At 44.1% G+C, this 25,068-nt stretch overlaps 2 protein-coding genes across 8 annotated transcripts in view; both read right to left on the bottom strand.

Annotated features, from left to right (window-relative positions):
• The window catches only part of QSOX1 (quiescin sulfhydryl oxidase 1), a 26,343-nt gene extending 20,317 nt beyond the window's left edge, over positions 1 to 6,026 (bottom strand). The window contains exons 1-3 of the mRNA XM_026084774.1: positions 5,917 to 6,026; positions 4,104 to 5,399; positions 3,238 to 3,559 (exon numbers count right to left, since the gene is read on the bottom strand). Coding sequence (XP_025940559.1) covers positions 3,238 to 3,298 — 61 coding nt within the window. The 5' untranslated portion in view covers positions 3,299 to 3,559; positions 4,104 to 5,399; positions 5,917 to 6,026. The remainder of the gene's footprint in view (positions 1 to 3,237; positions 3,560 to 4,103; positions 5,400 to 5,916) is intronic.
• A 615-nt stretch (positions 6,027 to 6,641) lies between these two features.
• Positions 6,642 to 25,068, bottom strand: part of CEP350 (centrosomal protein 350) — an 80,603-nt gene continuing 62,176 nt past the window's right edge. For all 7 annotated transcript variants that reach the window (XM_026084753.1, XM_026084751.1, XM_026084754.1 and 4 more), the window contains 8 exons: positions 23,565 to 23,725; positions 22,941 to 23,077; positions 22,066 to 22,148; positions 19,040 to 21,123; positions 17,592 to 17,993; positions 17,357 to 17,503; positions 16,060 to 16,182; positions 6,642 to 10,674 (listed from right to left, as the gene is read on the bottom strand). In XM_026084753.1, the coding sequence (XP_025940538.1) occupies positions 10,510 to 10,674; positions 16,060 to 16,182; positions 17,357 to 17,503; positions 17,592 to 17,993; positions 19,040 to 21,123; positions 22,066 to 22,148; positions 22,941 to 23,077; positions 23,565 to 23,725 (3,302 nt within the window). In that variant the 3' untranslated portion in view covers positions 6,642 to 10,509. The remainder of the gene's footprint in view (positions 10,675 to 16,059; positions 16,183 to 17,356; positions 17,504 to 17,591; positions 17,994 to 19,039; positions 21,124 to 22,065; positions 22,149 to 22,940; positions 23,078 to 23,564; positions 23,726 to 25,068) is intronic.

Genomic DNA, 25,068 nt, shown 5'->3' with positions numbered 1-25,068 from the left:
CGCCGCCCTTCGGGCGCTGCCCTGGCCTTAACGCCCGCGGGAGGGCCGCTGCCCTGACGTCAGCGCTGACGTCATCGAGGGCACACTGCTGGGGCCAGCCCCACGCCCCCAGCGCGGAGCGGGGACTCCCCCACACGCCCCAGCCCTCCTCCCCCGAGGGATGGAGCAGGCGGCCGTCAGGCTGCAGGTGCCCGGCGCCGTCCCGCGCAAGCTGGGACACCTCGAGCCGCAGCCCCTGCTTTAACCAGTCAATACGTAGAAAAGTCACTGCGAAAAGCAGGGATTTGGGGCCCGGCCCTCTACGGCGAGCGGTGCTTGGTGTCCCCGCGAGCGTCTCCGCCCGGCCGCCGTGGCGTGCTCCCAGGGCGGCCGGCCAGCGGGCGTGCAGCCACGCACGCACACCTGTGCGCACGGGCGTCAGCCRGCCCCGACGCGGAAGATGCCCGTTGCACAGCGCCCCGGGGCGCCGCCGGCACGGCCCTGGCGCGGAGGGAGCCGCAGCCGTCGCCGGCCCCGCGCCTCCTGCGCCCCGCAGCCGGGAGGCTGCAGCACCCCTGTCATTAGCGGTGCCTGTCGCTCTCAGGGCTGCTGGCCCATTAGCCGCACGGGGCTCCACCTAGGCGTTTTAGGCCGACTTGCCGCGCTAGAAAAACGAGCCTCAGCGAGGCGAGCCTTGCCGCGGCAGAAGAGGAGGAGGAGGGAGAGGTTTCCAGGCTGGCCTGATGAAGATGCTCTGAAGGGCGGCCACCGTCTACTGCTAGGGACACTGCAGCAACTTACTTTTACCCGCCCGACCCTTAAAAAGACAAAAAGCCAACCTGAGGCTGCCCCTTCTTCTGTTCGGGGGAGCTGTTGTGACAGCCCAGCTCCACGCTTTGAGATGAAACCACCCTTGTCTCACCCTCAGCTGAAGGCCTTACGTTAAGGGCTCGTGGCCTTGATGAGGTTATCACAGCATTAGGTTATCACAGCAAAGGAGAGAGGAGCTCGGCACCAGCGTAGCTGCCAGCATCCTCCCTCCCAGGGAGCCCAAATTCCTTGAACCCTCTTTTCGGACCCATCCGAAGGTGGACAGTGAGAGCCTGCACCTCGGGGCTCCGGCTCCTTTCGAGGTGAGCCATGAGGTTGCTCATCCGCCAAAGCCGAGGGGCGGGGATGCTCCTGCTTCCGGCTGCCCGGGGAGCCGGTGACCCTTGTGCCAGGCCGGCACGTCCCTTCCTCGTCCCTTGCTCGCAGGGCCGGGAAGGCAGGGCAGGCCGGGGAACACCCTCATCCACGGGCAGGGCGTGGGGGCTTTCCAGGCACAGTCCTGCCCGCACAGCCTTTTCCCCTTTAACCGTAAGGCGAAGGACGAGAGCAGGCTTCTCCTCTGCCCAGACCGGGGCAGAGCTGCGTTTTCACTGCAGAACACCCTGGCAAGAAGCACATGCATCGAAAGTCACGGGTGAAGCGGAGATTTTAAAATATCCCTTTTTAAGACAAATTTGAGAATAACAGACTCAGCTCAGGGCAGAGACATGCTTCACTCCTATGCTCCAAGGACAAGGGCTTAGGACCACTGGAGAGTTTCCAGCTTTGCACAGGTCCCCATGCGCCAGCTGAGCGGTGGCTTTAGCTTGTTAAGCCAGAGCTTGTCAGCTCGTAAAGCTTCTTCTCCAGACTAACAGCCAGCAGGAATCTTTCCCCAAAGTCAATGCACTCATGGGCTTGATTAGGTTATCACAGTGAGGTTATCAGTGATGGTTGGGCAAGACCAACAGGCTGAGATCCTCAAAGGCCACCAAGAGCCCACTGAAATCTTTTAAGCCCTGACGAACTTGTTTCTTGCACCCAAAATGGATCGTTTTCACAGAGGTGAAGAACATACCACTCTGGTATGTTCTGCACTGGGTTAGAGAGGAGGGAAAAGACCAGCTGGATTTCTGTGTATTCAACCACCGAACTGTCTGAGAGGACTCTATGGAACAGGATTTTGAAAAATGTGGAAAGGGCTTTATTATCAAAATTTAAAAGCATGAATCTGGCTGCAAAATACCAACAGCTCAAAAATGACAGAGTAAGACAACTCAGGGCCTTCTCGCTTCCCTGTAGTTTTGAAGGTCCCGGAACAGGACAATCCTACTTCTCATCTCTTTTTGGCACTGCAAATGGACTTTCTTCATTGGAAATTAAAGAATATGTTCCTACCTAATTGTGTGATTCCAGGAACTGACTCCAAGAAAAACATGCAACTAATGCGAGAGTCATGATACAGTCACGAGAGCCGGCAACACTGTCACCTGGCCCTGGCATGCTGGAAGCCGTTCAGGGAAGTTAGCATCCATCTCCTCTAAGATGCCCTTGAAAAACCAGCCACAGTAACTTTGCAAGTTTTCTCTCTGGCTTTTATGTGAGGGATTGATGAAATCAGTGAAGTCCTCCTCAGTCTGAATTTTCAGTATAGCACTGCTTAAAGTGTGGCACTTCTCTAGATAAAAAAGCCTCATTTCCCTGATTAGCATTTCCAAACAATCTCAGACTGCGAGTGGAAATTTTGCCATCGACCACCTCCCAGCCTGACAAAGTCAGCTGGGACACTCCAAGTCAAGGTGACCCTTTTCCACCGGGAATCAAGTCATGCCTTCACTGACACAGTTCTCAGACACCACCTTCAGCAAGAGCTTTGTGATAAACCTGCCACCTTCCACGGCTTTGCTGCGATGCCACACGCAGGAATGACACACAGGGTGGCTTTGAACCCTGGCAGCTTCCCACAGCCTGCACAGGCTCTGCTGGGGTAACACCCATGACTAGCAGGAAACCCCCTTGTAGACACAGCCGGCAGCCAATGATTGCCGACCGTGCGAGACAGGCCTGCTTACGTTTGCTTGAGATCTACCTTTCCAGCCCAAGAACCCTATAATAACAATAAACGTAAAAGAAAATCCAGGGTGCATTCTCAGGATGTGATGAATGCATTCACGTACTCGGTGTCTGCAGAAATACCGTAGCAGTCCCAGCCCCTCTCTGCTATTCACAGAATCTGCTGATTCACCCCTGCTTGAAAGGGCAGCATCAGCTCTTCGACCATCATTTCTGGAAGGAGGTGGGGGGGAGTGGAAGGGACAGATGCTGTGTTTGGTACGTCAGGGTTGGAAACGTTTCACCCATAAATTTCAGATCAACTCGAAGTCCCTCCTTATAAATCATCACCACTACCCGGGATGCACAGAGCAGATGTTTTCCACTCTAACTCACCTGCCCAGCTTCCAGGAGCAGATCGGAGGAGGCCACACCACCAAATTTGCCACATCATCATCTGGCAACTGGTTTAATTGCAGTGCTTGAAACGGAGAATGCCACAGAGGTGACAATAGGGCAATCCTCTCTTTCCGGGGCAGTAGTCCTGCAACGTAAGCAAGTTCCCACCTGTGAAGCACTGGCGCCCAAGTCTCAGGCTCACCGAGCCATGCTGTCTCCATCATCTCCGTCAAGTGACGCAGCCAGTCAAGGTGCAGCGGGACAGGGCCACTGAATCCAGGCTTCTCCCTGAGCTCCTCCCGCAGTCTCCCTTATTTGGCTGGAATAAAATAAAACAAAATCCATTTAGAAAGGCTTTCAGCTCAAATGTCTGCTGTTGTCCCCCCACCCCTGCAGCCCTGGCCGTTTCTCCACAGTGCCCTTGTGCCACCACATACTACCCAACACTGCAGCTTGGCAGAAGACACTTTCAGCACACCCAGGCGAAGGTGCAAGAAAAAACTTGGACTGTGTCCAGGACGCTGCTATATTAATCCCCCAGAACCGCCGGTTAATTCCACTTCCAGCAAATTGAAGACAAAACCCCATTTTCGGTCAGCACCGATATCCCCGGGCGGTCACCCTGCCAGCGGAAGCCACACGAGGAGGGGCGCAGCCCAAGGGACACAGCAGAGGTTTAGCACAGTCGGACTACAGGACTGGAAAACTAGGCTGAGAGAAATATTCAGAGCAGGAACCAACCAGACCTGTTTCTGGTCAGCCTCACGAAGTGCACTTGCCAGGCAAAACGCCCCGCTCCTGCCCAACCCTCGCTCTCCTGCCAAATAGAGCTCCTGTCCCTCCAAATTTTTGTGGGGCCTTACCTGGGAGGAGGCAGGAAGGTGCAGGTCTGGGGCTACACGTTCTGCTTGCTATAGATTTAAGACTTTGCAGAATCTCTTTCCCTCCCCCCCCCGGCCCGTGTTGCTGGGATCCGCATCCCCGAGAGAGCCGCATGCTTTCAAAATCATTACAGCTCATCTGCATTTCTGCCTGCCACGGGCCCCTGCGCTGGGCCGGGCGCCAGCACAGCAGGCCAAGCAGCCCTCTTTCCTCTCCTTCCTGTGCTCTGAAGAGAGCTGCTGGCGTTCAGCAGCTTCCCACCGGCTCCTTTTCTTCCGCGGCCCCTGTTAACGAGGGCCCGGGCACTGCAGAGGGCCTTGGGCTATGCAGGACACACACAAGCTTGGAGCAGAGTCAGCTTTTCAAGTGCTGTGCAATGCAGCATCCTGCCAAGCTGTGCAATGCCCGCAGCTGGCACCACCTCCCAGAGGGAGATGGATGGCATCCCGGAAACAGAGACGGCAAGAGAGTCCTGCTCCAAACAGCGTGTTTAACTGCTGCCTTTGGGAAGGTCCCAGCCTGCCTTTGCCCAACCCAGGAGCTGCACTGGGTAGCAAGTCCACGGGTGAAACGGCTTTCAAAGCCTTTGCAATGCAGCTGCGTTCTGTCAGTTTTCTGGGAAGAGTTGCATAAACACCACGGTAGAAAGTCAGTGCCAAAAATGAAGCAACGTGGATTTGCAAATGAGGAAATTAGAGCCTTCATCAAGCCGATTACTGGGCATCTCGGGTAAGGACAGGAGGAACAATGCAGCAGTTTGCTGTGTCACTTGCCAGAGTCGTGGCAATGTTCCCACCACTCAGGCCCCCCCGCCTTTTTTTAAGCGAAGCCAGTTCTTTAGCCAAGGAAGTACAGATCAATTTTTTCAACGTGAAATGCATCCTGAGCTACTTCCAGGGATGGATGCTGACAGCTGCAAGTAGATCACTGCCCTAAAACACAGGGCTCGGAGAGCAAAATAGCTGCAGGGCAAGGAAAAAAAGTGCCACGGATGCTCTTTTGCTTTTTGTTAACGAGAGCACACGGGTGCCAGGGCCGCTTTGTTTCGGCCCTTCGGACAGCAAGCGCTCTGCCGCCGTGCTCCGGCTTGCTCAAACCCCCGGAGCTCTGAGGGCTGTGACGTGCTTCCGGGGCCGACTTGCGATGCAGCAGAGGGCGGCGGCGCCGCTCGCTGCACGGGGGACTATTCCTGCTGCCCCCCAGCACCGCGGGACTGCAGCAAGACAGCCTCCCCGTGAGCGCCTGAGCGTGTCGAGTCTTCCTCCAAGACGAGGTGCCTATTAAAGAAAGAGCAAGTCACTGCTCAGCACACACTGCAATGCCTTTGGTTCTGTTTGCATGCATTAATCCTTATAACGCACAAATACCCGCACACGACCCAGACAGTCACACAGACCAACGTTGTCTTCTGTAGGCTGCTTACGGCACACATGCATACACCTAATCAAGAATCTGTGAGTCTACACTGTGAACTGCGCGAGTTTAATGTGCAAGCTTGCTAGCCTTAGACCTGCTTAAACCTCCCTTCCCCTGGCAAAACTGATTTAATTAAATCTGTGAAACTAAACACTTGAGCTGAGAAATTCGAAACTGCAGTAATTTGCCTGGAGAAAACATTTTCTACATCCATTTCTCACTAAATGGAAAGCAAAACTTTTTATGAGAGGCTATATGTTAATAAACGGCATCAAAACATGGTAGAGAAAGATGCAACAGCGGCTCTCGGCATTGAAAAGGCTGGATAAGCGCACTTGGTCTTACACATTTCATGCTGCCCCTTGCCGTTGTTGTTACCTGTAATGACTGCTGCTGCCGTTCAGTTGCCGCGTGCCCACATGTCCGTAGTTCGGCAGCACGACTGTTCAGCCGCCCCCTGACAGAGCTTCGGTACCCTTCACGCATTAAAATGGATTTCTTGCAGCTCTGGACACTCTCCAAGGAGCAGCCGGAGGAGAAAGGAAACCACAAAGCTTTAGGAAAGTTCCACCAATAAATTAAAGTTTCCAGAGAACAACGTTTGCCCCTGAGTGAACAGATGATCAGAGCTAATAACAGCAGCTTTAGAGAACTGCAAACATTTAGGAACCTAATTGAGGGACCTGAAACAAGGCTTAGGCTCTGACAAATTTAATTCTAAGCCAATTGTTTAACATAAAGGCTGTATCTTTTAAAAATGTTTTAAACCACGATTTTTTAAAACCTGTTTTAAATAAACATACGCCAAGAATAATTTGTTTTCCCCCAGCAAGATCATGTAGTGCATTTCTGCAATGATTAAGCTGTGCTATTTTCTGGTTTTGCTTTTATCAATAGTCAGCTTTAACAATGAGGAAATTCTAATAATGTATCATTATAATCAAGGCAACTCTAATGGGATTTCATGGACTGTGGTTGGCATCCCAAGGACAGCATCAGACAGAAAGGGGAATGTGCAAGGGACAAATCTCCAGGACACCTTCAGAATTAGCAACCATTTGGGTAATTATAAAACTCCATTTTATAAAGAACAGGAAACAAGATTAATTTATAAATCAGTTTATTTACAGATTTTATTCTCTTAAAGTACATTTCAGTTACCAAAGATATTTACACTGGTGTACACAGGGACCACCCTGGTTATTTTACAGTTCTTAATTACAAAAACCCTTCCGCATCCTTGGGTCTGTCTACTGTGCAAAGCTGCTTTGCATGTGAACATTAGCTGAAACTGGCCCAAAAACCAAGTTACCAGGTTATTTACACATACACAGTAAACGGGTTTCTTTCTAATATCTCCACAATACAGTACACAGGGAGACGGAGCCTCCCAAAAGGCGGCTTTGCAAATGTGTATCAAAAGGCTCTGCAAAGTCAAGGAAAAAAACTATTAAATGCAGGTTAATTACAGTATTCCCCTTTCATCTGTATATATTTTTGCATTTAATGTTTAAATTACAAATAAGTTCAATAGTTTGCTTTTCTCCATTTTAGTCGATTTGTAAACACTTCAGATGCACTAAATACCTTGTAAGATTCAACTGTTTCTCTGCTCAAAAGTATTTTATTTTCCTAATATTCTTAAGGTAGCAAAGGGATATGAAAGTCAGAACTGTACTCAGTTCCTTGCAGAATAGTTACTTAAAAGGTCTCTATCACTGTGCTACTGAAGATCTTCTGCAGGTACGCACTTATTCAAGTATTGCAAAAAGCTAAGGCCACTTTTTCAAGAAAGGAAAGTGAACAAGATAGGATTTTTCAATCCATCATTACACCTTACGAGCAACAAGCCTTTTCTGAACGGTGAAAGTACTACTATTCCACAGCTTAGCTCAGGAAGCATCCTGCCGTGAGAGAGGTGCTTGCGCTCTTCGTCCGCGCGATCCCGGGCTTGCCCGCCTGGCACTGAGATCTTTCTGAAAAGGGGATCCCATCTCCACAGTGACGACAGCCGCCACTCCGACCAGCTTTCAGGTTTCAAAACAATTTCTTGGCCTTGATGACTCAGATAACCAGKACCCAATGGTATGATTTTGTTCTTACAATGGCAAGGTTGGGGAGAGGGGAGAAATACAGAATTCAGCCTCTGTTTATAATACTCGGACTTCCCCGTATCTCTTTGTCATCAACTGCGGCCTAGACAGACCACTGCTCCATCTCAATCATCATCACTCCTAGTATCCAAAGTAACTCAATACACTTGAGGTATTGAGAAGGTAACTCATATACGTTCAAGTCTTTTTAGGGTTGCTCCTGTCAGGAATTGCTACCAAAAATAAACGGTGATGCTTGCAAAGGAATAAAACCATTCCTTATACACAATTTCCTTCTGCCCAAAGAGTTGTAAAGACAGCTACTGTTTCTGTTGAAGGTACTAAACTACTGCCGATCCAAATCAGCAAGACAACAGGCATATGATCTCCAGTGGTCCCTGGTACCTCAGCAGGCCAACTGTACAACCTTCCCCCTGTTGGCGCACATACCAAAAACAACCCCGCCAACCCCGCAGGGCAGCTGAAAAACCTCAGTGATACTGGGCATCTTTCTGTCTCAGCGCTGGCCACATTATCTAGGGAACGGAAACTATCTTTTCATTTCTGTGATACTCAAGCCACAAACCTACACTGCAGGTTTCTGCCCTCTTTTCCATAATTGCTACCTATAAAAATAACAATCATCTCTGTTGAAAAAGATACGCCCAGGAAAGGGAATCTGAGGCAGTGACCCAATTAGTGACACCATGCTGGTTAAATGCAGCAGCTTTAGTTTGCTTCCATCATAAGAATTTGATAATTTCACAGTTCAGCATCATGACACTTTACGAGGACAAGCGAATCACCTAAGGAAAAAAGCTGAACAATGCTCCACCAAGACCACTTGACTTCCAGCCAGCCAGAAAGGCCACTACTGTGGGACAGACAAGCACATGCCCCGTTGGAGGTGTTCCTGTACACCATTACCTCCTCCTTGTTCTTTCACTCATTAAGCTCCCATGAATATGGCTCACCATTAACTCACAACTGAGGTGCTGGCAATACTACATCTGAGAATCTGCTTGGACCTCTGACAAATCCAACATTTCCCAGTGCTGTCCCTGAAGAATTACCAGCTGTGTGTCATTGTGCAAAATGCAAATATTCCAATGATAGTTTTCCAAAAATAAAAGGTGGAAAAGAGAAAACATAATGGAGAAGTAGCAGAGGTATGCCTAGCAGGAAGCCCAAGAAACAAGCAGATGAAAGAAACTGTAAAGAGATCTCCCCATCATGCCTATCATGGACTACCGCATCTTTGGGGTGCCTCCAAGCAGGCTTCAAAGTGTCCCTCTACACTCCAGCTTGTCCAGAGAATCTGACACCCCTCTGGGTCTCAGCCAAGTTAGCAATCAGGACATCCACTATTAAGGCAACAACATTTGACCCCAGATTGTCTGTGTTCGTCCAAGAAAAACACAAGGATGGGAGGGACAGATTAGGAAAGAGCACTCTGCAGAAGGATACTGCAGTTGAAGGACACTGCAGTTGAACCCAGCACCAAACAAACCACAGAATGGCTGCCTACGGCCTAGGAGTTCTGGGAGAACAAGGAAACAGATGGAGCAGGGAAGTTTCACATCTTTTCTTCAGCTCAGTCCCTTCAACTCTCCATCGGCTCTGAATCAGTTGCGAAGAGGCTCCATTCCTAGTCCTACTTTTGCTTCCCACCCTCAAGAAGCTGGAGTTTTTGTGCAAAGGATACAGACTCTGGAAGTCACCAGAACAGATGCGTTCTCAAGTTCTGCTGTCTCAAAACATAAGACGGTGCAACCTCTGCACAGGACACTCTCCTATAACCCACTCAATAAATTATCTGAAAATAAATTAAAGAAAAAAAAAAACCACAAGCACAAAACATGCAGACAGTCAAGCACTGTACACCACTTTCTTTGGTGAATACACTTTTCTCCCCAAATTATTCAAGTAACGGCTTCTCCAATTTAATAGGTGACAGCAAGGGAGAAAGCTGAGGGATAGAAGGCCAATTTTTTTTTTTGAAGAAATATTTTCCACTCCTGCATGTCTCGTGCCTGAGAGAATCCTGAGTATCCATTATCTAGGAGCAGCTGGCACTCGAGGAAGTGAAGAAGTGCTACATGATAGGAGGAAAGTTGTCCACGGGCTCATCTTTTACCCTTGACGTTAGGTGGCCTTTATCTTGCTCCACCTCTGGACTGAAGCAAGTTACATAGGAAAAAAAACAGAATTCTTTACTTGAATGCAGAAAGCAACATCACCTACTTTTCCTGGATAACTGGTACCATTATTTGGTACTACATCACAGGAAGACAGACGAAAACCGGCTTTGGAGAGAATGAAATTAAATGGGCTCTGGAGCAGAAGAAACTGATGCACATTGTTAGGGCTGCAGGAGGAGAGGTGTTAAGACTATAACACTGTTCAGTATGGTAAGTATCCATTTATAACCAAAACCTGGCCAAACCATTTCTTCTCCAAATGACTCACATTTCTAAAGACAACTTGAGTACTGATGGCTGACAGCCATTCCAGCCAAATAGCCAATATCCCAACTTAACCCAGCCCTTTCAGGGCACAAGCCGAATGTCAAAGCCCCAGGCAGGGGCCACAGACAGCTGCTGACAGTTATGTGGCATATTGCATTGGCATGAGAACAGTCTGAGCGCTCCACAACGCAGCCTCAAGTGAGGCATCAGCTTGTTTCAAAAAATAAATCCGGTGCAAGGTCTCTAGCAGCAGAGGATGTAAATTCAGATTCCTTTAATCACATCTGAACTGCCTTTAAAACCCACGCATAGAAGTCCAGCAGCATGCTTGCAAGGTGGAGAGTGTGTCAGGAGTCAGAAAGGCCCGTGACTCAGAGGTTATACAGCTTCTAGCTTTATTTTCAGCGCTGTCACACAAGCAGTAATCTCCTCTGTTTCTCATTTATCTGGTTCAGTACATCAACAGTGTCTCTGATTAAGGCCTCAAAGATCCCATCTGCCAACTGCATCTTTACACACAGTTCATCCTCGTCGTAATTCACCCACTGTGCTTCTTCCTCATGAAGTTCCTGCACCTTGGAGGGTAGAAAGGAAAAGACAAAACACAAACATTGCAATTCTGTTGTTCTAAGATAATATCCCCTGAAAAGTTCTAGGAAGAGTCCAAAACAGTCTATATCTGCTAACAACACAACTGTCTTCATAAAAGATTACAGGAAACACTTGGAATAGCAAAACAAACGCAGATCTATTCAAAGCAGGTTACTGCACTGCATGAACATTTTCTACCTTTCACCATACCATTCCTTTTAAAGGAGTTCCCATTACTTGAGCTCTTTCAAGAAAAAATCTTTTGCAGGAATAGGATATGATGAATCATTCTTGACCAACAGAATGAACTCAAGAAGAACAAACCCCCAAAACCTTTAATTGCACATTTGCAAGAAGCTGATTATACTGATGTGTATTTGCAAGAAGCAACTTTAACTGGTTGTTGTACGACAGTATTGTAGCTCATTTGCACAGAATACACCATGCTTCATTGGATTTGAGAGCATTATTGCAAATTGAACTTTGTGCTGATTACAACTAAAATAATAACTCAACGGGTATTTATTTCCTTCTATTCCTAAACTGTTGACAAAATGCCCTGTTTCACTGGTTGCTGGCAAATAGATGCTTTAGTAACAGACAGGAATATATAATTTCATTCAGCAAATCAAGTCTTTATCAGATGTCTCTCCGAATCGCACACCTCCAGTTAATCTTACCCCTAAAAACTTGTTCTAGTGACCATTTTGCTATCACAGATTCATTCCAACAAAGCTCAAACTTTCTCAAAAGAAGAAAGAGCAGGTACAAACATCACTCGTTACATTTAAAATGCTGAAGAACACCCGCCGAAAACTCTTCCGCTGCTCAGCCACCTCTGACCATAAATCCTACACACTGAGCTCTAAAGAAAGTGCAAGAGCTACAGCTCCAATATGCTCTTCCTCCCTTTAGTCTGAGGCTCAAGTGCACAGAAAATTGCCTATTTTAAGGGTGACAGCCACTGTTGCAGAATGATGATTCAATAACCCCAACAGAGTGTGAAGGCCCAAGACCAGGCTGCCATGGGAACCCCAGAGAACTGGCACTGCTTCCAAGGGTTTTAGCCTTTTGTAAGGCCTCAGTTACACAAGTGTTCTCCATCTGACAGCTCCTTTCTCTTTCTGTTAAGAGAGTTTGGGGAAAAGGGCAGGAACCTTGTTCTCAAACAGCTTTGGAAGAGTCACACTATGTGCTTACACATCTCTGTGCTACCACTGCTGTACAAAACACAATGTTTTGTTTTCTGCAAGAAAGGCAAACATTGCTCTTTGTCACAGCCCTCATTTCCCATGCTGCTGTCAAAGATGAGGTGCAATGGCTTCATTACACTTTTACAAGCAAGAAGCAACAACACTAGCAATCAAAATTGAATGTGTGTCATAGGCAAAAAAAAAAAAAGCTTACAATGTGAACGCTAACAGGCAGCAGATAAATGGGCATGTGTGTGTGGACATGAATGTCCAAAACTGAAATTCTGAACTCTTAAGCAAAAGTCTGCTCCTTGTTAGCTGCAACCCGTGTAGGCTGGTTGTAAATTCTGATAGCCCCTGGACTAAACAAGAGTGGCATGTCCCATATCCTCCCATTAATAAAGACCATGAGACAGAAGCACCAGTAAAGAGGCTGATCTGCACATAGACTACTTAGATGGGGAAAACTGTAGGCTTGGTTTCTCGACAGAAGAGATGGTGCTGAAAAGAAGGGCTCCCAAAAAGCAGAAGCGGTCTTGGAAAGAAGGGGGCCTGAAAAGGGAAGGTGAAGATTCTGGCTGGGGGGAATATCCTGAAGATCAGGGAGACTGGATGGAGACAAATGCTGGGGGATGCCCAGAGACCTTGGCCAGCGACGCCTGAGACTGGTAACTGCAAGCAGCTGCACAGCACCAACTAACGCGACTTTCTGCCTGACCTTCTTGGGCCAGCAGCAATCTCCCAGCTTGGAAGGCAAGCTGAGACCTAGTGAACATAAGTGAGAGAGTGAAATAATCAAGCAGGGTAAAAAAGCTCTAATCTCAGTGGTTCTTAAGTAAACTCCAATATCCAGATCCCCTATGAGTTGTCGTTTATTGTGTCTCACCTGTGACAACTTGATAAGACTGTTCCTTTTCTCTGCTTGGGAAGGAAAAAAGATGCATGGGATGACAAATACAAGAAAAAGGGAGAGGACAAGGTAACTTGATCAAGGCAGAGAGAAAGGCTGGGTGTTGGACAGCAGCAGAAAGACCAAGGGGGGAAAATATATGTGTTGGTATCAGTGATTAATTTTCTCTTGCCTCTATCATTCTTCTGCCCTTTTCTTTCTCCGAGGCAGAGAGCAGAGTTTTCTTTGGCACTAAGAAGGTCTTCTTTGACTGTGCTTTTGGAAAAATAAGTGAATGTGCAATTTGTAGCTGCAGGCAAGTCTTGTATTCAAAACATGTGTGGAAACCGTCATGCTGCTTTGTAGCCCTAGCTGCAGACATCTGAGCTGAGGCAGTTGCAACTGCTTTGACTGGGCAACATTTGATCCATTTGTTGTATTACCACAAAACGCAAGCAAGGGAGACACAGTTTGCCTATATTTGGTGAATATACTGTCTTGCATGGAAGTGGGCTTTGCATTGCCTTCAGCACATTCACAATATTTAAGCTCTTGCACATTCTCATGACAAAAGTAAAACTTTATGTATTTGATATCAGGAAGTAAGTTACATTTAAGGAATCACTCAGTCATGTGGGAGGCTGAAAATAACTAAAATCCAGAAGTAAACTACTGCCCTGGAAGAATGCCCCTAACAAAAAGGCACACAGGTACATTTAACAGTACTTAACTCTCAGAATTTTTGGAAATCTTAAGATGCACTGCCGTGCATATGAGCAGGCTTTGTTTCTCTTCTTACTGCTGCACTTCCCATGGGTTTAGATCATAGGAGCTGGGGGGCTTCAATCAGAAGTGGGCTTCCAATTAAAGTCAGTCTTACAGGAAACAGCTTTGCAGGGTTCACATTGCACAGAGAGAAATGTTTTAGCCCTTAAATCAACAGGCCAGAAGATGAGGTACTTTTCAGCAGTCTGTCAGCAGGCATCTCCAGTGTGAAAACTAAAGGCATAGGTCTGGCATAGGTCCTGTGAGCTTTGCTTCCTCCAAATAATAGCAATGGGGAAGGGGGGGAGCAGCCATGGCACAGTTTGGTCTAGTCCCATGCAAGTCAGTGAAAGGAGTTTTGACTGAAGACCCAAGTGAAAAAAAAAAAGTAGAGAAAACAATCTATTGTTAGTACTTACACTTAAAGAAGGAGATATGAGGGGACCCCCTGTAGTTTAAAGAGAGGTTTTGAAAGGTGCAAACAGCAATGAGGTACCCAAACGCAGCACCTCAATGGATCTGTGCATTTGAGATTCTCCCCCAAAGCAGAGAGAGAATACACAAGATAAAGGTTATAACACTAGGGAACACGGGAAGAAGAAAGTAAACATCTAAACATTTTTAAACTTGATTTCAGACAAAGTAGCTTTTCATAAATGTGAATCTCCCGTACTTGTTTGCTGAAAGCCAAGATTTGCTGAAAATGTTAAGAATAACCAGAGCAACTATCCAAGAGATCAGAGAGTTTCTGTTAAGAAATTCCATTACAAATGCTTTCTGAGGAGAATGATGTCTGATCCAAGTTAACAGTCAAGTTATCCAGTGCTACAAAAAAGGAGCAGAAGGTGAGTTTTTTCACCACTGGCAGAAAAAGATTGCTAACAATGATGCTGGTGTAAGAGGCGGCTGATTTGGAAACAGAGAAAGCTATCCAGCTACCTAGTGTTTTAAAGAGATTTTAATAAAACAACATAAAAGAAATTGAACATCATCTCCCTAGGTTTTCAGTTAGAAGTTTCTCTGACTTGCAGTTTACATTACGGCATAAATTTGGTAGCAGTGCCACTGGGACTGCCCTGTACCTAAAGCAAGGCATGCAGCAGGTTTCACAGAGTTATTCCCAGCCTTCGGCTAAATTTTACTACCATACTCTTGTGAGAACAAAATAAGATTAAACACATTAAACTATTTATTAGAGCAAACTAGTCAGAGCTGCATTAATCTCTGAWGTCTGGGTCTATATGCAAATTGTGGACCGGATTGTCTCAACTCACTGTGTCCCACTGTGCAAATTTTCAAACTCAATTCACCTAAAGCACTTTGGATGCTTTCAGCTGGAACAAATTTTTCCAGCTGGGAAACTTTCTTTCTGGATATGGTTCACAGAAATTAGGAGTAGATGTCTTAAACTGGTACACAAGCATAATGGTTGTACTATTAAATTCTCTCAGGGATCTAAACATAAGACTTTTTTGTGCATGCTGTAACAGCCTCCACATCCCAAAATCAAGCACCCTAGGACCTGCAGGTCCTGTTTGCAAACATTCTTATTTACATACAATTCAAATCAAACCCCTCAAAAAAACTCTCTGTCAGAAACCTTCCACTAATGGGCAATTAGAAGACCATGCAAGCCATGGCTTGAAGTTACTTATGTGCACGCACGTGTGGAATCAGTTTCAGACATAATTAAGTGAAGCACAATGTTAATGACAACTCATGTTCCCAAGCAGAACCTTCACTATCATTATGCCCAATAGAGGTATTAATCATCCTGTAAGATAACATAGCAAGTAACTTTCAAAAAGTAACATACAACCAGACACACTCTGTCTTATGTAAATTTTAACACTGGAACTGTCTCACCCCCAGTGGCAGCTGCATTCACTAGTTAATGTAAGTACTATAGGAGTAGAAGCCCTGTTCATTGCTTAGCTTTGAGGAATTGCTTAGCTGTGGGTACCATCTGGCAGACTGGTTACATTGCGTTAGGGAGAATAACATCCTATACAGTCTCTTTGAATCGTTGCTATTTTAACCTGAACACTTCTGCAGCCCTTCAGTTGAATTTGGTGAGCATTCTGGTCTGCTGCATTCTCGGTATCGCTATCTCCAATTAAACAATATTACTTCAAAATAAAAGCATTTTTAATTAAAGGTAAAAAGGAAAACATAATCCCATCCCAAAGAAAAAGTCTACTCTCCTTTCCATCAAGTATTCCAATGCTTCCCTCTGTAAATTCATGCTTCAAAACTTTGGGAATGTGCAAATTTCTCCTCCTGTCAAATCAGTAGGTATGAACAGTGAAGTCACTTGAGTCACCTTATTTCACTGGCACTGGATTTCTGTTTTTGTCAACAGGGTGCTCTCTAAAATTAAATACCTTCCATTAAGAACTCATGTACACATTCTGTTCTGTAGGTAATATGATCAAACACTGAAGGTATGATCATATATCATATTTCAATATGGAAACAATATCTGATCATTTGATCCGCAAACAATATTTTCAACCACTGACCAGTATATGATCAACTCTGTCCCGTTTCTTCCGCCCAAATTTCATCATCTTCTGCCAGTCTGTTTTGTGATTAGGTTCCTTCCTCAGACTGAACAACTTCAGCACTTCAGCTGCAATGAAGCTCTACAGAACAGAAAAGATGAGTTGTTATCATATTTGAACAAAGAAATGAATTGTATGCACAGAGTACCTGCCTTGAAAAGTCAGATTATGGAATGCTTCAGTTTAGCCAAGGGACATATCACGCACGGAAAAGATTTACAGTGGAAGTCTTTGAAGCAGCATTACATAAGCAGAACAATTATTAAACACAGAGCTGGAAAAAAAAGTGACACCCATTGCTGCAGTGATCTTGAGAACAATAACTTTCATGTAAATAGTTTAATAAACAGGAGGTTTTATGACAATTCAGTTTATGGGAAGACATTAGAGAAAAGTAGGTGGGAGTCTGGTGTCCTTCCTGTCCTGTGCCTGTGCTCTCCCCCCTACTTCCCCCCACTTTTCAAAGTCTTCGGAGGGAGAGCAGGGGCAGGGGAGATCAAGATACTATTTCTGACTTTCTAAGAGTTAACATGTATCTTGAACAGCTTAATGAAAATATAGTCCAAAAAACAACTTCAGAAGAAACAGTACAGCTGGGAGTTTTCATTTATGTCCTGATGAGCTGTATGGAAGTGCTTTGTTGAACACTAAGTGAAACAGTTCTTCCCCTAATGTCCAGCCCTGCAAGCTTAACCTAGCCCCAGTCAGGCTCTAGCTTTCTGGAGTTTTGTCTTTTCTTGAACACTACCACCGGTAACAGGAGACCTAATTTGGCTTGCCAAATACAGCAGTGCCCTCACCAGTCAACCTGTGGGTCCATCTCAGCAACTCCCACCATCCTCAGAGAGGTTGGCACAGGTGTGTCTGAGCATAAAATTCAGCTCATCCCATCTGGCCCAATCCTGCAATTCGATTCATGCCAATATACCCACACAGAGCTCCACTGAAATCTGCTAAAGCAGCCGTCTGTCAGCATACCAATTTCGTATGGACAACCAAGGTTGTCCTGCTAGTTCTGCAAAGACAACTATGGTTTAAAAGCAACTAGTGTCAGCCAAAAAGAGAGGAAGGCAAATCTGTTGAGTAAAAAGGGCCCTTTTTACAAACCCCCTTCCTACAGATTCCGGTTGCTCATTTCATTTCTCTTCTCAACTCGTATCTTACTGGATACATCTGTTATGATCTTTTAACCCTCAGGCAGGTGGCAGTACAAGATTTTTCATCTCACTTTCCCTATATAAGAAAGATTTCCTACCTTGATTTCATCCAGATCATTTGGATCCTTTACTCGGCGAAAGTAAGCAGACGTGATCCTACACGGTTTCATCCAAATAGGCTGATTTAGATTAGGATCCTCAGCAAAGATTTCCCCAAAGATCTCTCTTGTTAAGTCAAATACAGCCTTTACAAAGAAAGAAGTAAAAATTAAAAACTTCTGCTGCTCACGGTAAACATTCAAAGGGCAAGTACAAAAAGCCTTAAGATAGTACCTTTTTATAAACCTGCTTGTTTACCATCTCCATGTCCTGCTCTTTGGTGGTATCACTAAGATCCGTAGGAAGGCTGAAACTTTGAAGATCATGACCCAGCTCTTTCAGCTTCCAGAGTTCCTCAGCTGCTGCATGTACCATACCTTCTACCTCCACTGCAGTATGAGGGACCGCCAAAGGCTCCTCACACGGCTTTGTTGGTACTTTCTGTGGTTCTACCTTGGCCAGCACTGCTGTTTCTTCAGCTTGCTTCTGCTGGACTTTACGGGAACTCAAGCCATAGTCCTCATCAAACCAGTCTTGATCATCTCCCAGCACACTCAGGAACTCCCGATTGAGCTCCAGCTCTGCCAGTCTCTTGGCAAGCTCTTCCTGACCACTGGCACCAAACACTGGGCTCTCCTATGGATTAAGAGTAACAGAGTAAACACAGAAGTGGTGCCACACTGTTGCCTATCAGACATTCAACATAATTAGTTTTTTAAATGCACTACTGATATAATTGGTGATATATATATAAATGCTCTACCGTAATTCTCTCAAAGACAATAAATAACCCACAGTAAAGTCAGAAATGCTTCAACTCAAACACTTGGATTTTCTACCACTCCTGATGAATGCTTTCAGAGGGTCCCTCTAGAGCTTAAAAAAAGACTGTGTGTTCCTGCTCAGTCTGCCCTAATGTTTAACTGTTTATGAAAGGCTGGGTGGTTTAAAAATTGATAATGTGACATACAACTTTTTACTTCACTTACCAACAGTCTCAGTCAGATCTAAATCAACAGCCTAAAAGCTTTTAGCAGGTGATGGCTGTTTCAGTGACTGAGCCAATGTTCATATTGGTGAAACAAGCTGATATTTTCTGTGATAATAATATATTGAGATCAATGGCAGAGCAGCCAGGTTTACTGGGATCTTCAGCAGAGAGGCCAAGTCCTGTATCTGTATCATTAATGGCTGCTCTGAGGAAGCTTGAACTTCCACTATTCATGATATATTAGTTCAGTGGATAGAGCAGTCTGACAACTTAATGATCTCTATTGCAACTAATTATGTTAGAGAATGATTACTTCATATGGAGAGTAGGCAGAGATAAGTTTACAGTCCACCATACTTGCACATTTTTAAAACAAAAAAAATGGGTGTAAGGATGAAATACAAACTGAACATGTAAGCAGAATGCAACCTAAATGAAATAATTTTCACCTTCTCATGTGCTAAAATATCTTTCACACAACTCAAGAGCTACCAAAGYGAGCTGTGAAATGGGATACATGAAAGAACACATATGTAGACACATACATACACACACTCTCCACATCACCAAATACAACTTGGGAGAAAAAAAACAAAAAAACTGGTGCCACACTCCATTCTTCAGATTCAACCATCATTAATCAAATGAATTATCAGCTCTTAAAAACCAATGCAAGATATCTGTTACTCACTGGTCTGGGACACATGTCTGGGGAGGAAAGTTCTTCTCTTTCATCTTCCAAATCAGAACTTAGAAAAAAGTTATTCAGGCCATCAGGAATCAGCTCTTTCACATGCTGGGCTGGGGTACTGGATTCTTCCTTCACGTCACAGAGCTCTTGGTTGCTAAGTTGGATTTTCTCATTCCTGACCTTCTTTATTTGCTGTAGCTGATTGACTGTGTCTTTCACAAAATCTCTGAGGAGACTGTCTGTCAGCAAACTGACCTTTTCTAGCTGTTTTTTTGACTTTTCTTCCTCTCTAAGTGGTAGTCTAAGCTGGGCTTCTAATTGGTTCTTCTCTTTTGTCAGCAAATCCAGAAGGGGAGTTGAAGGCTTCTCCAGAATTCCAGGAGAGAGATCATCTAACTTTTCAGCACATTCTTCCCCCAATGTCTTCTGCCTCTCCAGTTTTTCAGAAAGAAAATCTGAGATGTCTTCCAAATGAGCAGTGGAAATCTTCTCCATGACCCCAGAAATGGGAGGAGCAAGGTTGGCCTCTTCTTTTGCAGCATGCTTCAGATAATCCACCACAGATTGTTCTTGGGCAAGCGATTCAGTAGCTACAGAGACCTCCTTTATGTTGCTTGCTTCAGAACAAGAGTCCTCATCTACCCTTTCCCCAGCTGAGGCTTCTAAAACAGCTGTGTCTGCAGGACCTTCATCCTGGGAATAGTTCTCTGTTGCATCTCTTCTCTGGCTTTCTTCTTCTTGGCCAGATTTGGAACTTCCTTTGTCTTTCTGCTCAGCTTTGTGTTGCTTGCCCAGTCTATCATCAAAAAATGAATCTTCATCCTTATTTGTGTCTAAATGGCTATCAATACTTTCTGTAATATGAGAGATTTTTTGAGGAGGAGCAAAAATACCATGCTTTTCTTTGCAATCAAAATATTTTATACCATCATAAGTTCCATTATTGTTTCCTTCTGGTTTATCCAACTCCACACCAGCCCAAAACCCTTTGGCAAACTTGGTCAGACCTTTGAATCGCAACGTTCCAGGCTGGACTTTACTCACAAGTACCCTATCACCAATACTGAAATTTAGCAAACTGTCTGTTTCTTCTAAGATCAAAGTGGAGGCCCACAGTGGTGATTCAATAGCAGCCTGTTCTTTCTCCACATCTCTGCGTTCATTATTTTTTATAAATTCCGTTGGTGACTTAAGTTCTAATAATCTCTCTGAATGCATGCTGCCAGAGAGGGAGAGAGATCTGTCACTGAGGTATTCACTGATGTCACCATCACTGCCAAGGCTGGTGGACCTGCTTCTGTTGGTTTGTGTGTCCTGTGACTGTTCTCTCAGGGACTGAGTGTCCCCTTTCGGGGAGAGAAGAGACACTTCAAAGTCATCTTTGTAATTTTCCACAAGAAGCGTTTCTTCAACTGATGCCTCTTTTCTAGGGAAGGATCCCTCAAAGTCTTCAACGTACGATTGCTCTTTTTGAGTAAAGGCTTGTTCTGAAAGCAGATAATTTTTTTCCTCAGCAGATTTGCTCAGTTTGTGAGAAGATTCTTCTACACTTTGTCCAGTTCTGGTATCTTTGTCTGTCAGTCTCTGGTCTAAGATTTCTTCTGTACCATGAAGACTTTTCACACTCAAGCCAAAAGGTTCCTTCTGAAACTGTTCATTTTCGGAACAGAGAACTTTCTTTTGAAGGATGTCCAGTAAGCTCTCCTGCTCTTTATCTAACATCAACAAGACATCAGAATTCTCCAAAGGCTTGACGTGAGACTCTTCAAGCTCATATTCTTCTGATTTTATGTACTGTATGTCTTCCTGTATCTCAGATTTATGACTGAAGATAGTCTCATCACTGGATGTATTTACCATATTGTTCACAGACCCATGGGATATCCTGCTAATGTCTTTTACGTCTTTGAGAAGAGGCAATGAGGACACATTATCTAAGGAGTCGCCAGATTCTGCTCTGGACCTCCTTGCTGACTTCAAAACCAAGGATGATGTTTGAGAAGGTTCTTCTGCATGAACATCTGTTGCAACCACCTTCTTGGAGTGCCCAGACAGAGATCTCTCGGTCCTTGATGACACAGCATCTTGAAGGAAAAGAAAAAGTGAATCACAGCAGACAGTATAGCCTACATTGTCTTATGGAAAACTGCAACCACAGGCAACAAACTTAACATCAAGGTTTCTATGCTAAGGGATAGCAACCAGTGCCCTGGAAACAAATATTTCTAGGTTGTCCAATGAATATGGGCAACATTTTCAGTTCCAGGGCTCTAGCACTTTCTTCCATTTCTTTCCTTGCACTGGTATTTCATAATATCATACAATACAATCCCAAGACAAGGGCTCAGTTACGTGTTTGGAAGTCATATAAAAACAAGCAAGATTAAAATGGTAGATAATGATTAGATAACGACTGGCAGCAAAATATTAAAGGGTACCTGAAAAATATCTACTACTAAATACCTATTCCTAAAGCTTTCATTGTTTTTGGTTTCCTTAAGCATATTTTTCTCAAGTGATAAAGGTACAGGAAACAAAGAAAGGAAAAAGGCTGTCATGCAATTATGGTTTCACACAAACCTCAGCAAGAACAATATTAAATACTGAATATTCAGGAAACAGCAACAGAAGAAGCCTACTAAACGGAAACAATAAAGCATGAACAAAAAGCCAACCACCTACTGTAGTTTTAGTTTTAATTATTTTATAGATATAGCATCTTCCATCAACAACATTTTGGATTTTTCTCACTACAGAATTCCTTTAAAATAAGGGAGCCAAGTCCTGTGAGGTTTTAGAATTTTTTGAAGGGGGGAAAATGCCATAACTTAAGAACCTCCACCCCTGAAATACTGCAAATAAGTGTAAACATGGAAGAGTAAAAAATATAACTTGTGCATTATGATTTTATTTATGAAGTCTGCATGCTCTCTTAAAACCCCTTCTTGAAACAAGAAGGAAAGTTTAAAGATTAAAACAGTCATCTGAGATTTTCGTCTGTAGCATCGATTCTTCCAGTTACATACCTCCATGCTCTGCAATGGATTCCAGAGATGCTCTGGATCGCTCCGATTCAGTCAGTGATTTCCAATTCTTTGCTGTCTCAGGCCTAAGGTTGAAAAATCAAATTCAGTGAACCATGGTTACAACAGACTTATTTAAAAGATAAAAATGGAAATACAAGCATCTATGATTATAATACCACACCAATGATAATATAATGTAGCATACTAAGAGAACAAAGTGAACCTCGAAAACAGGAATGGGGCAGAGAGAAGGGTTTGGCAAGTCCTGGAATGGGCCACTTTCTAAAAGGTTAATCACGAACTTTTGCCTTTTTGCAGTTAAAAAGAAAACAAAAAAAAAATTTTTTTAAACTTAAGTGCACTAAAATTGCACCATCTGCTGGAGGAAATGAAACACCTGGAAAACGTATTATGAATTGCAGAAGTCTGTTGAATTATCTACCTTTTAAAATGTAAGATCTAAACCAGATTTAAGTTGCAAAGGTGAATAGTTTGCCTTACACAGTGCAGCAGGCAAGATAGGTGACCAGAATGGGAAGAAATTCCTTCATGTCAGTAGCCCATAACACCTTTTGACACATATTTACGCAATGAGAAATTACTTTTCAATAGCAATTTGAGAATAGGACTTGCAAGACAGGGCAGGACAGAAGTGAGATGCATATGATTATAGCGGCAGTGTATCTAATCTGTTTTGGGTCTGATGAGACCAGCAAATGTGATACCAGCAGATAGGATACAGCTACCATCCAGTGATTTGAGGAGAACAGCAGTTACCAGGTTTCCTTGCAGTATAGGTTTCTGCTAAAACAGCATTCATTGCTGTTTCAGAATAATCTCAGTTAAAAAAAAGAAAAAGAAGAAATCCCAGTTACCTATGGAGTGGTGGTGCCTTGATCTTAGGCTTTTCAGCAGCTGAGGATGGAGTTTTAATCTGAGGTTTGGCCGTGGGCGATGTCTCCAGATCTTGGCTCAGCTCTGCTTCAGTCTTCTTGATGAACTCATCGTATGACTAAGCATGAAAAACAAGTATGGCTATTAATCTACTAAGATGTAACTACGGTTCAGCAAACAAAACCTATCAAATGAATGCAGCACAGCCTCGACTACTCGAAGGACACTTTTTATGTAAAGCAACATATTTAACTTCCTAAAGCTCCACAGTTATAATTTGTTCTTCAAAGTAAAATATTAAAACTTTCAGATTCACATTAGCATTCCCAGCTAGGTTACTAATGTGTAAAAATATACATAAACCACCTGAACATTGCTAGTATCCCATTAAGGCTATAAATTTTAAAGGAAATAACATTTTTGCCACAGGGGCTCTGGTTCATTATTGAAAATGGTTAAATGGGCAGAATACAGTCACACTCCTACCACAATAAGTCCTTCACAGCTGTTGATACAATATTCCGTCAGCAACGTCCGCAGTATAATGATTTATCCAAGGGTAACAATCTGACTTTTACTTTGCCCTTCTTCCCCCTGTTCCTAACCTCTAGTTGCTTGATCAAACTGGCCTCCTGGGCTTTCAGTCTCTCCTTTTGTCTCTTTTTTTGTTCCTTTTTCAGCTGATAAACCACAGATTTCCTTTTTCGTAGTTCATCCTTCAGGGCTCTGATCCGGCCTTCAATGTCACTCTGGTCAGATGTGGTTTCTGAAAAAGCTTAGTTTTAGCCTTTAAATAACTTACTACAGAATAGTGTTACTCAAAGCACTGAATAGTCATTTAGTAAATATAAAACACTGTCCAAGTGAATATGAAAGAATTTAATTTCAGCAAGTTAATCTCAACATATTAAGACTTCTAAAGTGGAATCCCAAATTCATAACACTACTATACAACATATGAAAGAAAAAGTCTTACATCTTATTTAATTTAGAAAAGAGAGAGAAGGGCTCTGATACATTCAGTAACTTATTACCAGACTTGTTCGTGTCAGCTGCCCATGTTCATGCTGCTACTTTATTAACTCCTTATCACATCAGCGGCTGCAAAAATTAACATTTTCTGATGTATTTGAAAATATGACAACTAAAAGATGCATAACAAAAACACATTTGAAAGATTTTTACAATCACCATATACAGTTTCAGGCTACAAAGTACACTTTACTGATGAGAATTTCACTTGAAATAGCAGACTCCAAAAGCAGATTTGGTTTCCCACCAATTTAGATTTTCCAGACCTAAACTAAATACATCTATGAGAGAACTGACTGCATGACAGTAGGAAGGAGAGTCAGTTTGAACAATGTAGACATTTCACTGCAGGCCTCTGGATGTCAATTTATTCAGGATGAAGGAGGAGGTGTTGAGTTTAGACACAAGCTGGACTGCCAAATGATATCCCATATAACGCTACTTGGAATACCCTTGCTCCAAGCTCAATTTCGCAGACCCTGCTATGATACCATTAGTGACTGCAGCTATTTTCCATCTGAACAAGTTTTTTTTTTTTTTTTTTTTTTTTTAATAATTTTCCTTCGCAATTTTAATAAGGTCTATTCTGTTCCCCTCCATCCCCAGAACTCCCTGCAGCCTGGCCTCCCAACCCTTTTTTATGGTATCCTGCTTCTGTTCTCTTGGGACACTGTTCCCAGCTACTTAGATCTGTTCCCTACTGGATAATCACATTCTACCAGTAACTCTGCTACTTTTATTACTGCTGTTCTAATGACCTCTGGGTGTCTCAGACCTCTCAGACCTTATAGAAAGATTGCCTCAGTGTCTCATTATTTATTCTTCCCTACCCACCTGATTACATCCCCTTGCTTCTTATTTTAAACTTATACCAACATAGAGCAAAATAAGATCCTGGTCCCAGACTGGTGCTGCCACAATTAAATATCAAGAATTCTTCAAAATATTTATCTGACATAGTCTTACTGGAAGCTCCTTCCTGTGGCTGATGTCCCCATTCCTCTTCTATAGCAGCCAGCTCCTAACTGACGTATCCATGCTGGTTTGCTTTTCTAATACTCAGTATTTTCTATGCTG

This window comes from Apteryx rowi, unplaced genomic scaffold, assembly GCF_003343035.1.
Source record: "Apteryx rowi isolate R43461 unplaced genomic scaffold, aptRow1 scaffold_65, whole genome shotgun sequence".
Classification (NCBI taxonomy): domain Eukaryota; kingdom Metazoa; phylum Chordata; class Aves; order Apterygiformes; family Apterygidae; genus Apteryx; species Apteryx rowi.
Note: the sequence above shows the minus strand (reverse complement) of the source record. Positions and strands in the feature narration are given on the sequence as shown.